Source organism: Antechinus flavipes, chromosome 5, assembly GCF_016432865.1.
Source record: "Antechinus flavipes isolate AdamAnt ecotype Samford, QLD, Australia chromosome 5, AdamAnt_v2, whole genome shotgun sequence".
Lineage (NCBI taxonomy): Eukaryota > Metazoa > Chordata > Mammalia > Dasyuromorphia > Dasyuridae > Antechinus > Antechinus flavipes.
Genome location: NC_067402.1, coordinates 105520155 through 105534748, shown reverse-complemented (window position 1 = coordinate 105534748; position 14594 = coordinate 105520155). Strand labels below are relative to the sequence as shown.

At 36.5% G+C, this 14594-nt stretch overlaps 1 protein-coding gene across 2 annotated transcripts in view; it reads right to left on the bottom strand.

Moving 5' to 3' along the window:
- Nucleotides 1-14594, bottom strand: part of DGKI (diacylglycerol kinase iota) — a 565471-nt gene that overhangs the window by 346489 nt on the left and 204388 nt on the right. For both annotated transcript variants that reach the window (XM_051961507.1, XM_051961508.1), the window contains exon 4: nucleotides 2114-2188. In XM_051961507.1, coding sequence (XP_051817467.1) covers nucleotides 2114-2188 — 75 coding nt within the window. The remainder of the gene's footprint in view (nucleotides 1-2113; nucleotides 2189-14594) is intronic.

Here is a 14594-nt window from a genome sequence, read left to right as displayed (position 1 = left end):
TGGCTCAGAAATGTGAATTCTTCCTTTATAACAGGAACAATTTCAATAGACTTGTGATGGAAAATGTCAATTGCATCCAGAGAGAGAGATTTGGAGTCTGAATGTGGATAGAAGCATGGTATTTACACTTTTTCTTTGTTTGTTTGCTTGCTTGCTTCTTCTTGTGTTTTTTTTTTTCCTTGTGGTCTTATTTTTCTTGGACAACATGACAAATATGGAAATATATTTTTAAGGATAGAGTACATCAGAATAGTTTCAAATCTTAGGGAGAGGGTGCTAATAGAGGGTGAGAGAGTGATAAAAACTATCTTCCCAATATCAGATATTTAACACAATCTAGCTGGATGATCCTGGGCAATTCACTTAACCCTAATTGTATTGTAAATAAACTAAATAAATATAAGAAATGTAAAATATTAAAATAACAACTAAAATAAAATATAAATAATAAAATGTTAATAAATATGATAAATTAAATATTAAAAATAAAAATAATAAATTAAAGAAATAAGAATTAGAGATTAAGTTACTGCCTAAGGTCACATACTAATCAGTAGCAGAGCCAGTATTTGAACCCTATTAAACATTTGAAATGCCATCTCCACCTCCAAGTTTATGTTTTTCAGTCATGTGTGACTTTTAGTTATCCCCATTTAGAGTTTTCTTGGCAAAGATATAGAAATGGTTTGCCGTGCCTTTTTCCAGCTCATTTTATCAATAAGGAACCTGAGGCAAAGAAGGTTAAGTGACTTGCCCAGGTTCACATAGCTATGAAGTGTCTGAGGCAGGATTTGAACTCATATCCTCCTGATTCCAAGACTAGCATATACATACATAATATATATGCCTGTGTGTCTGTGTGTTTGTATATGTTTTGTGTCTATATGCGTATTTGTATGTATGTTTCCATGTGAGTATTTCTTTATGTAAGTGTGTTACTCTTCCCTCCCTTTCCCCTAATCCCCCTACCACAGCCATAGCAAAATTCAAGTACTCCAAAGGGAAGCTTGGTTAAAAAGATCTGCATCACAGATTTTAAATAGGTCATAAAAAGGCTTGATTGTTTTTTCCCCTATTTTTCTGTGCTTCATAGAAAAACTCACAGGAAAATGAGAATAGATGCAAGGAAAAGTATAAGGAAAGGAAAACAGCTAGTGTTTCTGAAACTTCTATTTCTCTTCTTACCGATAACCTCTTATAAAAGACATTTGCAGAATCACTGTATTAATGGGGTTACAGAAAAAGTTACTTGGTACATAAAAGTGTGAAGAACGAGAGACCATACATACATGCTTCCAATGAGCATCTGAATAAACCCAACTAGAAAAACTGTGCTTGAGTTCCTCAGTGCAGTTGCAGTTGTATAATAAAATAATATCATTGTGTGTGTGTGTCTGTGTATGTATGTGTGTGTGTGTATGACATTGATTACAAGTTACAAAAGGGTCCTGCAAATCCTCTATTCTGAACCACCCCCTTTCCAGTTGAGAAAATTGAGACACAGAAAGGAATCCTAACTCAAATCCTCTGACTTAAAATCCAACATTCTTTCCTTCAACATTCTTTTTTTTTCTGTCTCCCTATAGATCTATCCATAATATCTATCTTTATCAATCTCTAGATCTATCTCTATCTATTTATTTTTATATATCTATATATCTATCTATCTATCTCTTTAAGCCTCTCAAATAGTTTTAAGCAATTCAGAACCACAGAAGTTTCAGTTGTGGAAAAATCACTATCAGCAACACTCATAAATGACAAAAGCAATGTGGATGGGAGAATTGCTTTTTCTTTTTTTTTTTTCCACAGCAGCTCTATAGATCAAATGAATAGAATGTATTAACCTTGTACCAGTGGCTATCAAAGTGAACCAAAGCGGAAGGTTTTCCACAACTAGCAGTTAACTAAACAATTTGGTGGGTAAAACTAAAGGTGTATATATTTGGGGTTGTTTTTATAGTTTCAACATAAGAGAGATTCTTTCCTCTTGGTTTTACACTGGGCAGATGTCTGGAATGGAATGAGATACATAAAAGGCATGGAAAAGTGCCTTTTGGAAGCTAAAAGGCATGCAGTACGTGAAGTTGAGCGGCAGGTGGCACTGTCTTACCTTTTCTAGCTGCTCCATACAGGCTGTGTGGACCACAATTTTACAGACCGCACACTTCCTCCTGAGAGCTGATTTCTACAACATTTAATTTAAAAGAAAAGTTAGTGAAAGTCTGTAATTCAGGTTTCTATGGCGCTTAAAAAATGTTCACACCAACAAGAACTACAATAAGATTCCCTAATAACCTAACTTCTTATATTGATAATATAAATGGTTGCCCATATCAACGAATTGATGTTATATACTGGAACAGCAGCGAAGAAATTTCTTACATATATGAGCTGAGAATTAAAGTACTCCATCAAAAGTCAGAGTTGTTAGACTCCACAAAGTTGTATTTGTGGGCTCAAACAGCAACTGTGAAATGCTTCAATTGCTCTAAGATTCAATGTCCTACGGTCAGAGGTTCCCAAATTCTTTAATTTTGGAACTTATTTACACACAAAAATCACTAAGGACTCCAAAAAGATTTTTTATGTTACTTCTGTCCATTAATATTTACAGTACTGGAAATTAAAAGTGATAAATTTTGAAATATTTATTAATTCATTAAAAATAACAAAAATATTTGGTATGAACATATGTATTTTTCATGAAAAATAACTGTTTTCTAAAATTAATTAATAAATTTATTAAGGACTTACTATGTGTCAGACATTGTGCTAAATGCTGAAGCTATAAAAAGGGGCAAAAGACAGTTCCTATCCTCAAAGAAGCATTGTTTTATATATTTTAGTAAAAAAAAAATTGCTTAATAGACAAAATAGTTGGATTTCATCATATCTGCTTCTGCATTCAGTATATTATAGGTTCTTTCAATTGAAGTATAAAGAAGAAAATCTGGCTTCACACCAATAGGTATTTGGAAAAGGAAGTGGTATTTTAACAGGCACATAATATTTTATTATTATTAATAACAAAATAGTTTTGACCTCAAGGACCTCCTGAAATGGTCCTGGACATCTTCACTGCCCTCAGTGCCAGTTATAATAGGAATTAATCTCACACCTAGGCCACACAACTAAGCCCCTGAGTCAGAAAGACTTCAGGAACTTGTTTATAGCCTCAGGAATAAAGAAGTCTTGTCATAACCAGGGAGTCAAACCAAGAAAGTAATTAAAGAGAAGAGGAAAAGGAGGGGATATTTAATTTTTTTCAAAGCAACAAAAAAAGCATTCATTGCCTAAAGCTGTTTGATTAACAACAGCAAAGAGAGCAAAGCAAAAAAAAAGCACTGAATATGAGGCAAGGTATAGCATCTTAGTCCCCTTCCGGCTTTAGAAGCTATTGAAAGTCTTAGGGTCGACATAAAAAGGGAGAGTTTCTCCAGGGAGGAAAATACGACCCCAGTAAGCATTTGGTCTAAAAACAAGGAATGAAACTAAATACTCCAAAAACCCTGGCTTTCTTTAATCTATTCTGTTTTTACCAAAGACTCCTAAAGAAAGAGACAATTCAAAAGAAGGCCAAGGATTAGGAGTAATATACATTTACTATTAAGAATGTCCTTTATGACTTAAGCTAGGAACAGAATTGCCTTTGTATGAAAGATAAAAACTACAAGTGAAATTGAAGTCAACATGTGTCTCTCATATATGGTTCAATTTTTTTCTTAATGTAAGAATGATATTCTCCCCTCCATAACTGTTTCCAGTAGTGCCCTCCCTCACCTTTACCCCTCAATAGAACATTCCCTAATGACAAAGAAAAAACAGTATAGCAAAACAAATTATCCTAGGACTGCATCTAACAATGTATGAAGTAGTTAACCATCTTAGGGGAAAGAAGGAAGGAAGGAAGGAAGGAAGGAAGGAAGGAAGGAAGGAAGGAAGGAAGGAAGGAAGGAAGGAAGGAAGGAAGGAAGGAAGGAAGGAAGGAAGGAAGAAGGAAGGAAGGAAGGAAGGAAGGAAGGAAGGAGGAGGGAGGGAGGGAGGGAGGGAGGGAGAGAGGGAGGAAGGAGGGAGGAAGGAGGGAGAGAGGAAGGAAGGAAGGAAGGAAGGAAGGAAGGAAGGAAGGAAGGAAGGAAGGAAGGAAGGAAGGAAAGAAGGAAGGAAGGAGGGAGGAGGGAGGGAGGGAGGGAAGGAAGGAAGGAAGGAAGAAAAGGAGGGAGGAAGAAAAGAAGGGAGGAAGAAAAGAAGGAAGGAAGGAAGGGAAGGAGGGAGGGAAGGAGGGAGGGAGGGAGGGAAGGAGGAAGGAAGGAAGGAAGGAAGGAAGGAAGGAAGGAAAGAAGGAAGGGAAGGAGGGAGGGAGGGAAGGAGGGAGGGAGGGAAGGAAGGAAGGAAGGAAGGAAGGAAGGAAGGAAGGAAGGGAAGGAGGGAGGGAGGGAGAGAGGAAGGAAGGAAAAAAGGAAGGAAGGAAGGAAGGAAGGAAGGAAGGAAGGAAGGAAGGAAGGAAGGAGGGAGAGAGGGAGGAAAGAAAGGAGGGAAGGAAGGAAGGAAGGAGGGAGGAAGGAAGGAAGGAGGGAGGGAGGGAAGGAAGGAAGGAAAGAAGGAGGGAGGGAGGGAAGGAAGGAGGGAGGGAAGGAAGGAAGGAGGGAGGGAAGGAAGGAAGGAGGGAGGGAAGGAAAAGGAAGGAAGGAAGGAGGGAGGGAAGGAAGGAAGGAGGGAAGGAAGGAAGAAGGAAAGAAGGAAGGAAGGAAGGAGGGAAGGAAAGGAGGAAAGAAAGGAGGGAGGGAAGGAAGGAAGGAAGGAAGGAGGAAGGGAAGGAAGGAAGGAAAGAAGGAAGGAAGGAAGGAAGGAGGGAGGGAAGGAAGGAAGGAGGGAAGGAAGGAAAGAAGGAAGGAAGGAAGGAGGGAAGGAAAGAAAGGAGGGAGGGAAGGAAGGAGGGAGGGAGGGAAGGAAGGAAGGAAAGAAGGAAGGAAGGAAGGAAGGAAGGAAGGAAGGAAGGAAGGAAGGAAGGAAGGAAGGAAGGAAGGAAGGAAGGAAGGAAGGAAGGAAGGAAAGAAGGAAAGAAGGAAAGAAGGAAAGAAGGAAGGAGGGAAGGAAGGAAAGAAAGAAGGAAAGAAGGAAGGAAGGAAGGAAAAAAGAAGGAAGGAAGGAAGGGGACGGTAAGGGAGGGAAGGAGGAAGGGAGGGAAGAAGGGAGGGAGGATAGAAAGAAAAGAGAGAGAAAGAGAGAGATAAACAGATAAGTTTTCTGGATTTTACATTTTTTACATTTATTCTAAATTCTTATGATGCATTTTAAAACAAATTTACATGAAACTTTTTTTTTTTTTCACTCAACAGTGGGATACTCTATTATTTATTACATTCCTACCAAGTACAAAGTCTTTGTATAGTTATTCTCAAAGCTCTTCTAATCTCACAGCATATATTTCTAGTGGTCATATCTTTCCATACCTTTTTTCTCCATTGTAGAACAATTCTAAACTAATATAACAAGTGGAGGAGAAGGAATAAAGTGCCCCATATACCACTTCTCAGCTTCCTTTTGTGTGCTGTCCTCCCTTCATTAGACTGTAAGTTGCTAGAGGACCGTTTTCTTATTTTTATCCCCAGGACTTATCATGGTTGCTGTTGCATAATAGACACTTAATGTTTGATTGAGTGACAAATTGAAACAAGCAGCCAAATTGAGCCAGGGAGGCAAGGCAACAACTTGTTGTGTCAGAAATGGGCTAATATTCTCTGCTTTTACAGCTCCGTGGATTCATCTAAGAGGGGCATTTGAAGAATGTCATTAGGATGACACTGAGGCACCACAAAATAATGCATTCATATACAATATTGCTTTAATCAGGTCTTTCAGACTTTCAGGGAGTATTTCTTTCCTAAATTTTGATAACTCAGAATAATGATATTCAATTTCCCTTGCATGAGGAAAATATAGCGTTTATTATTAGAGACCCATTTATTTTTTGTTTAAAAAAGGCAAAAGCTACTTTTTCTGAAAATTTTCCGTAGGCCTTGGAGTTCTAGGACTGAGCTTAAATAAAGAGAGAGAAAAAATAAATTGGAAACATAAAATTTTCATTTGGAAATTACTTGCAAAGGAAGCCCATAATCTGCATGAGGATATGCAAATTATTTTAATTAGTTCTCCAAATTATCCACATACCTAAGTCTGATCCGTTAGGTAGAACCCCATTATACCATTTTTTTCACTTCGCAAGAAGCTCGAAAAATGTGTTACTGGTATACTAGATCCTTTGAGGCTTTATTGTACCATGTGATAACACAAGCAAGATCATGAATACAAATGTCTAACTACAGGCTATGGAGAATGGAATTTTATTTTGTACATTTATAAAAAGTAATGGAAAAATGTACTTCTCATTTTCTTCTCAGGTTTTATACCTTAGGAAACTAATCTTGTCTTATCTTAGTCCTGTCCCAGTAAGGGGAGAGGGAGGAAGTACTTCCTAACAAACAGTATTGTGAAATAATAGATGAAATTCCTTCCTTTGATTGTACTTCCTTGCCTCTTTTCCCTCCTCCCCCTTTTACTTCCCCTCCCCCAACACACACACACACACACACACACACACACACACACACACAGAGTTTTCAAGAGAAAGCTGGATATGTTCCACATACAATAAGTAGCTCCTAATAGACTGGAATAAGTAGTTCTAAGATTTCTTTCAAATCTGAAGCTCTATGAAATTCGAATGAAGCCCATTCTTTAACACTAGAAGCACAGCATGTAATTAGCAAGTGCCTTCTTTAAAGAGAGGGATAGCTAAATAGAAACCCTGAAGCCAATTCTTTCTGGGACATTTTTAGAAGAACTTGGGAAACCAGAATGGATTATAGTCAGCTCCCCATACTTTGCAGGGCATCTAGGTAGTACAGGGTGATCAGCATTTCAAATCCATCTGAATTCAAATTCTGCCATAAACATTAGCTGTATGCCCCTGAACAAGTAAATTCACCTTTGTTTCCCTCACTTAAACCCAGTTCCCTTGCATATCATAGCAATACCTCCCTGATGTCATGGTCCTCTTCTACAACAAAGTACAGATAACAATAATTCATAAAATGGATATGATAAGATTCTTTCTCCCAGAGGTTTTGTGAGATTCAAATGACATTTTTGTAGAGTATTTCAAAAGCTTTAAAAATCTATGTAAATGTTAGTTATCATCATCATCATTATTGTTATCTTGGCAAAATCACACCAAAATCCAGACAGAAATGACAAGCACTAGAGAAAGTTCTTTTTTAAAAGTAAGAACATATGATTAAATTCAACAACTATCAGACATTTAACTGTATTCCAGATGAGTGGCGGCAGAGGTATTATGGCTACACAGCTGGCTCTAGGTCAAAAAAGACCTTGATTTAAGCTTACTTCCAATTCATATTCGCTATATAAAACATAACTCATCACTTAACCTTTTAGTGCCCTTAAGTGACATTTTTTAAAAATTGAGTTTTTTATTGATCACTCTATTTCTTATGTCATTGTAGTTATCCTTAAGTATCCATCCCATCTTCCCTCCCAGAAAGCTGCCCCATATTATTAAAAAATAGTTTCTAATGAGGAAAAAAAAATCAACACAATGATCAATACATTGAGAAAGTCCAAAAACATGCAATAAGTTTAATAAAAGTTAATATGTAACTTTGTGGAGCTCTCACTTCCACATAGGGGTGCATTGGAGATGTCTTCTCATATCTTTTCATTCCAGTGTTACTTGATCTTTATAAATACGTTACATTTATTTTTGATTTGGTTTGTGTATTCATTGCATTTATTTTATTGAAGTTATGTCCCTTACCTTCAGGTAATGTAATGAAACTATAAATTGTAGCATAGCCACTGATCTATTTTATAAGAGGGAGTTTCCATCCTGGAAGATCTTTATGTAAGATGGGAGAGAGACTGACCAAAGGAAGGTCCATCATCTGAGTACCAGCTCAGTATTCTCAATGCTGCATCCCCAGAGAGGAGGTTCAGTGAGCCTGCTTCAGAGCTTTCCTACTGAAGAACCCTTTCTCTCTATTTTAGAGCATGTGCAAATAGTCCATGACCTTGTTGGCCTATTGACTGGATGCTGGGCCATAACTGGGTGCACACTCAGAAAATACTAATTTGCCAAGAAAGCCTCTCTCTCCTGTCCATCACAGTAGCACTACACTATACATGCTCTAAATATGGGTCTCTCATTAGCCAGTCCCCCCACACACACCTACCCCAATAAAATCACAAACATGGATTCCAAAAAAAAAAAGTGCTAATAGTGCTAGGAACACCTATACAGCAAAATAAAATATTCTCTGTCTTCAAGAAGTTTACAATCTATTGTATGTGAAACTCCCAGAGTTTTGCATGGACATCCCCAAAATTCCATGAGGAAAAGCTCTGGGAGAATAATGAAAATTTTTATCAATGTCAAGTTTGTTCTTCCTGATTCTCTTCTCTAGCCCATTTGCTTCACCTTCCCTGAGGACTCAAATGGGGAGAGATGGGAGAAGAAAGATAGTGACAGGAAGTCAGGGAGGTGTAGCAGCATCAGTAGAAGTTTACTGATGTTCCCAGGAATTATGTTCCCAGGAAACCTTGGGGCAAATTGAGAACTGAGAACTAGGGATGTGGTTAGTGGAGACATTTTATATTCAACATGTCCTCCTGGATAGATAGAAGTTATCTTTCCCCAAAACCCACTTTTCTTAGCTTCCTTAGTTCTATCAAAGGCACTATCATTTTTTCCCCCCACTCTTCTGGGTTCTTAAACTTGGCTTCATATTCACCTCTCCATTTTTCTATACTCCATACATTAAATCAAGTACCAATTGTTATCTTTTCTACATCCTCATCTCTTACATCCAACCCCTTTTGTCTATTTCCATAGCTACCATTCTAGCTCAGACCTCATCACTTTTCTCCAAGATTATTGCAGAGGCTTCCTAATTGACATACCTCCCCACTTGCACATTCTCCACATAACTGTCAGAATGATTTTCCTAAAAGATGGATCTAATCATGTCACTTGCTGATCAGAAAACTCCAGAAGCTCCTTATGGAGGACACGATCAAGTCCTTCACAAATGGAGCCAACCCATCTTCCAGGCTTCTTGTATTTTACTTGCCCTCCTATACCTCACAGTCCACCCAAACAAGTCTTCTCTCTATTCCTCACATATAGAACTTCACTCCCATCTCAATGCTTGTGCATGGGCCATCCCTCATACTTAGAATCCATTCATTCCTCACAATGACCTTAGAGAATCACCCCCCTTCTTTTCAGATTGCCTAAAAGCCTTGTATTTATTCTCTGCATTTATTTGTATCTATTTTCTCTGTGTTTATGTATGTATGTATGTATATATATATATATATGTATATGTATATATAGTACATTTATATGTACTTGTCTTTCTGATTCTAATCTCTCTATCATGAGCTCTTTAAGAATGCTGACTCTTTCATCCCTTATATTTTTATCCCTTGTTCCACAGTACCTGGCACAGAATAGACATTTAATAAATGCTTGTTGTTTGATTAAAGGACCGATTGATGAAGGAAAGAGAGGAAGATTTCAGACAAAGAAGAGAAGTTCCTGAGCTGGCTCAGTCATTTCTATCATAAGAGACATAAGTGGGTTGTCTTTAATGCTGGGACTTCCTGTACTTTGAGCTCTAATGAGATGAGTACAATGTACACATGAGACATTGCTCCCACTTCTAAACTCCAGGGCAAATGAGACCAAGGGCTCTCTTATTTTATCAAAAACATCATCAAAGGAGATGATGAGCATCCTCTGATATGTTCTGAAGCTTTGGGGAAATTTAGAATGTGATTTTTAACATTGGAGAAAATGAAAAATAAATTTGGTTGAAGCTGACACTGATGTGTTCTCAGAGCTGACAACCAGTCATAGGTCACTTATATCACCTATCTTCTTTGAATAAAAGGTAATTGTTTTAGTCTAGGAGCATAAATAAATGATGTTCTTGTAAACAAATATTTTATCTTTTCTCTCTAATATGTCATTTTCTCCATCTACAAAACTCTGTATCCCTACTAATCCAATAACATTCTCTAAGATGACATATCATACTCCTGAAATTATTCCTTCATGCAAGATTACTATTCATATCCCCCTGTCCTACCCTCCTTCCATTTACATACTTGAGTCAAGAAATATTTGTAAAAATACCCAGAGGCATATTTGGAAGCTGTTACTTACCCAAACACCAAAAAGATAAGAAAATAAAACTCTGAAAGTTCATTGTGTATAAGAATAACATCAACGAATTTCAGAGCAATTTCAGGAAGGAAAATGTCAGTTGCAGGTGGTCTACTGAGAGAGAAGAGTCTTTCTCTTCTGAGATAGCAGTTAGACAGATGACCTCTAAGCTGCCTTTCAGTTCTAGAGTTATGAGTTTAGGTGTGCATTTTTAACTGTATATTTGGTATATTTGAGTAACATACAATGGTAGTGATAAGATTTTTAGAGACACTAGAATGATGAGTTATTAAAGAAATCACACAAAGTGAGTTGATCTGATCATCTAAAACAAAAAAAGGCTTTTGTGTTCAAGATATATTAAATCATTTATGCTCTGCCAACAAACTGAAAACTAGGGACATTTTTCATTCAGGAAACAGTAACCTAGTATGGTTCAAAAGGTATAAGATGCCTTGAAATTGAAAAGCAAATTCCTAACTCTCTTAATTATGTCTGCCTGCCCTGTTTGTAATGGCTAGAAACTGGAAATTGAATGAATGCCCATCAATTGGAGAATGGCTGGGTAAATTGTGGTATATGAATTATGGAATATTATTGTTCTGTAAGAAATGACCAGCAGGATGAATACAGAGAGGCTTGGAGAAACTTACATGAACTGATGCTAAGTGAAATGAGCAGAACCAGGAGATCATTATATACCTCAACAACGACACTGTATGAAGATGTATTCTGATGGAAGTGGATTTCTTTGACAAAGAGACCTAATTCAGTTTCAATTGATCAATGATGAACAGCAACTACACCCAAAGAAAGAACACTGGGAAATGAATGTAAACTATTTGCATTTTTGTTTTTCTTCCCGGGTTATTTTTACTTTCTGAATCCAATTCTCCCTGTGCAATAAGAAAACTGTTCGGTTCTGCACACACATATTGCATCTAGGATATACTGCAACATATTTAACATATATAGGACTGCTTGCCATCTAGGGGAGGGGGTGGAGGCAGGGAGGGGAAAAATCGGAACAGAAGTGAGTGCAAGGGATAATGTTGTAAAAAATTTACCCTGGCATGGGTTCTGTCAACAAAAAGTTATTATAAAATAAATTTTAAAAAACAGAAAAAAATAATGTCTGCCTACATTTAGTCCCTCTACTTCGCTAATCCATTTTATACTACATCACCATCATCATCATCAACACCATCAGCATCAGATTAGTCTTTCTAAAGCAATGCTTTTACAGTATACATCTCAGTATTAATATATATATTCTGTAGGTAAAAGGCAAGTCACAAAATCTCTTGAGTGAGACAGGACCTCAAAGGTCATGTAGTTCTATCCATTCCGGAACAATACTCCCCTCAACAACATAAACACCAGAGTTATAAAGTTTATTTCAGTTATTATTGATGACTTTTGTTTGCTTGTTTGTTTGTTTTCTCCTTCATTCTAGAACAGGACCATGACATCAGGAAGATGATGTTATGACTTGCAAGTCAATTGGATTTAAGTGAGGGAAGCCTGGGTAAAGTCATCAGCCTCACTCTCTCCTGTCCTGTCTTACTTTCTTACTTTCAAATGCTCTGCCCAAAGGAATATAAATTTTGATCACTGAAACCTCACAAGATATCATGGGGTTTAAATACTAGATTCCTTTTTTTTTAGGGACCAAATCTTAAAACTATACTCAAACCTATTTGGGTGTTGTTTGGGTTTTGAAGGCTCAGAAAGAGTATAATTAGCAATTGTTTCTTTTTTGGCCAAAAACCTTGAGGATCTTCCCCTCCCAGATTGATTTTTGGGGGAGAAGAGTTAAATAAAAGAGGTTATTTTTTGCTTCATTTCTTACCTACCTGTAATTGCTGAATGGGGCATTACCTCAGACAAACTGAAGTCTGGGAATGATAATAGCTTTAAAAGGTCAAAGTCTTCCACTTCATTTGAATACCTTCAGGAAAGGTATTCACTACCAATTTCTCCCAACTTTCATTTTTGGATGGCTGTAATTGTTAGGTTTTCCTTATTCCAATCTACCTTTGTTTCTCTTTAGCTTTTACACAATGTTCATAGTTCTGTTCTTTTGGGTCAAGCAGAGTCTAGTCTGTTTCTGGGCTAACTCCTCAAATATTTAAAGCTATCTATCATCTACATCTTAAGTCTTCCTTCACATCCTAGGCTTTCCCTCAACTTGACGGTCATATAGCATGTTCTCAAGAGCCTTCAACATCCTGGTCATCCTCTCCTGGTATTTTCCAGTTTACTATTGTCCTTCCTACTAGAAATAAAAATGGCTAGCATTTATAAAGCTTTAAGTTTTGCAAGATGTTTTACAAATTTCATCTCATTTTATCTTTTTAATGACACTGGAAGACAGATGCTATTTATTATCCCCATTTTATATATAAGGAAACTGAGACAAAGAGAGATTAAATTAACTGCCACTTACACAGCTGTCTGTGGCTGGATTTCAACTTGGGTTTTTCTGACTTTAGGTTTGGGGCTCTATCCAATGTGCCTCCTTAAATGTAACACACAGAACCAAGCTCAGTACTCTAGATATATCCTGACAAAAGCAGAGTACAAAAGAACTATCACCTTTTATTTAGACTCTACACTTTTTTAAATGTGATCTTAAATTTCATTAACTTTCTTGGCTTTTGTGTCACAATCCACACTAAGACCCTCTAGTGTAGTGGATAGACTATCAAGCTCAGAGCCAGGAAGAACTGAATTCAAATCCAGACTCAGACATTTATTAGTTGTGTCACCCTGGGCAAATCATTCTTAATCCTATTTACCCGTTTCCTCATCTGTAAAATGAGCTGGAAAGGGCAATGGCAAACAATTCCAGTATCCTAGCTGAGAAAACTCCAAATTGGGTTACAAAGTTAGAAATGACATATTTGACTCAACAACAACAACAAAAGATTAACCAAACCTTTTAAAGATAAACTCATATTTAGCATCTTCTCCCCTCTCTTGTCATTGTGAAGTTGATTTTTTTACTCCAATGCAAGACTTTATAGTAATGCTCACTAAAAGTCATTTTATTCAGTTTAGCCAAAAGCTCAATTCTATTGAGATATTTCTGAATCCTGTTACTCAGTAATTTATCAGTTCCATTTTTGTGTGCCCTACAACCTTTCTAAGTACAAAATCTATGCTACTGTCCAGAAGATAGAAAGAACACTCTGAATGTGTGTGGCATCTTTCTCAAAAACAATTAAAATTTCTAGTCACTAAACATTTTATCTCATGGGAGCTAGTTGCCTCAACATTTCAAGAATCATCAAACTCTCCTCATTCTCTTTAAACTTAATTGGTACCATTTGTAGAGGAGAAGTTGGAAGACATCTCAAAAACAGATCAGTTTCATTGTCAATAAAATTGTTCAGGGGTAGATTATGCTTAGAATTGATTCTATTTTAAAAATCACATTTATCTACAGTGGTTGTTTTTAGGCACATCTACCTTATCTTATATCAGTCTGGAATGATAATACCAAAGGCAAAGTTAATTATATTTTCTCCTTAAAATCTTCATTATTATTTTTATTACCATTATCATTATTTAGCATTAGGCCAGACATATGGGAATACAATGAACTTTTCACTGGGAATCACTGATATAGAACATGATCTAAATGGCATTATTTAGCCACCTGAATGATATGGTGAATAGCAATTTAGCACTATAAGCAATGTGATCAGCAATCCATACTATGAATGAATTCATGTTGTGCTGATTATTTTTTTTTAATTCCCTAATAATCCTTTTCAAGTTCTAAATTGGTCACTAATTTTCTCATTCTTTTTTAGTCTTTGACTAGATCAATGGATCTTGAACTTTTTTATCTCATAATTCCTTTATACTCTTAAAAATTACTGAGCACTCCAATGAAATTTTATTTATATGAGGTCCACTTATTGATATTTACCATACTAGAAATTTAAAACAGCTTTTAAAAATACTTATTAATTCATTTAAAAATAACAATAATAGGGGGCAGCTATTTGGTGTATAGATAGAGCATCAACCCTGGAGTTAGGAGGACCTGAGTTCAAATCTGGCCTCAGACACTTTAATACTTAACACTTCCTGGCTATGTGATGCTGGGCAGGTCAATTAAACCCAACTGACTCAGATGAAAAAAAATAATAATAATAAACCCATTACATGTTAATAACATTTTAATGAAAATAATTGTATTTTCTAAAACAGTTAATGAGAAGAGTAGCACTATTTACATATTTCTACAAATCTCTTTAATGTCTGGTTGAATAGGAAACAACTGGATTCTCCTGTCTCCTTCTGCATTCAATCTGCTGTAATATGTTGCTGT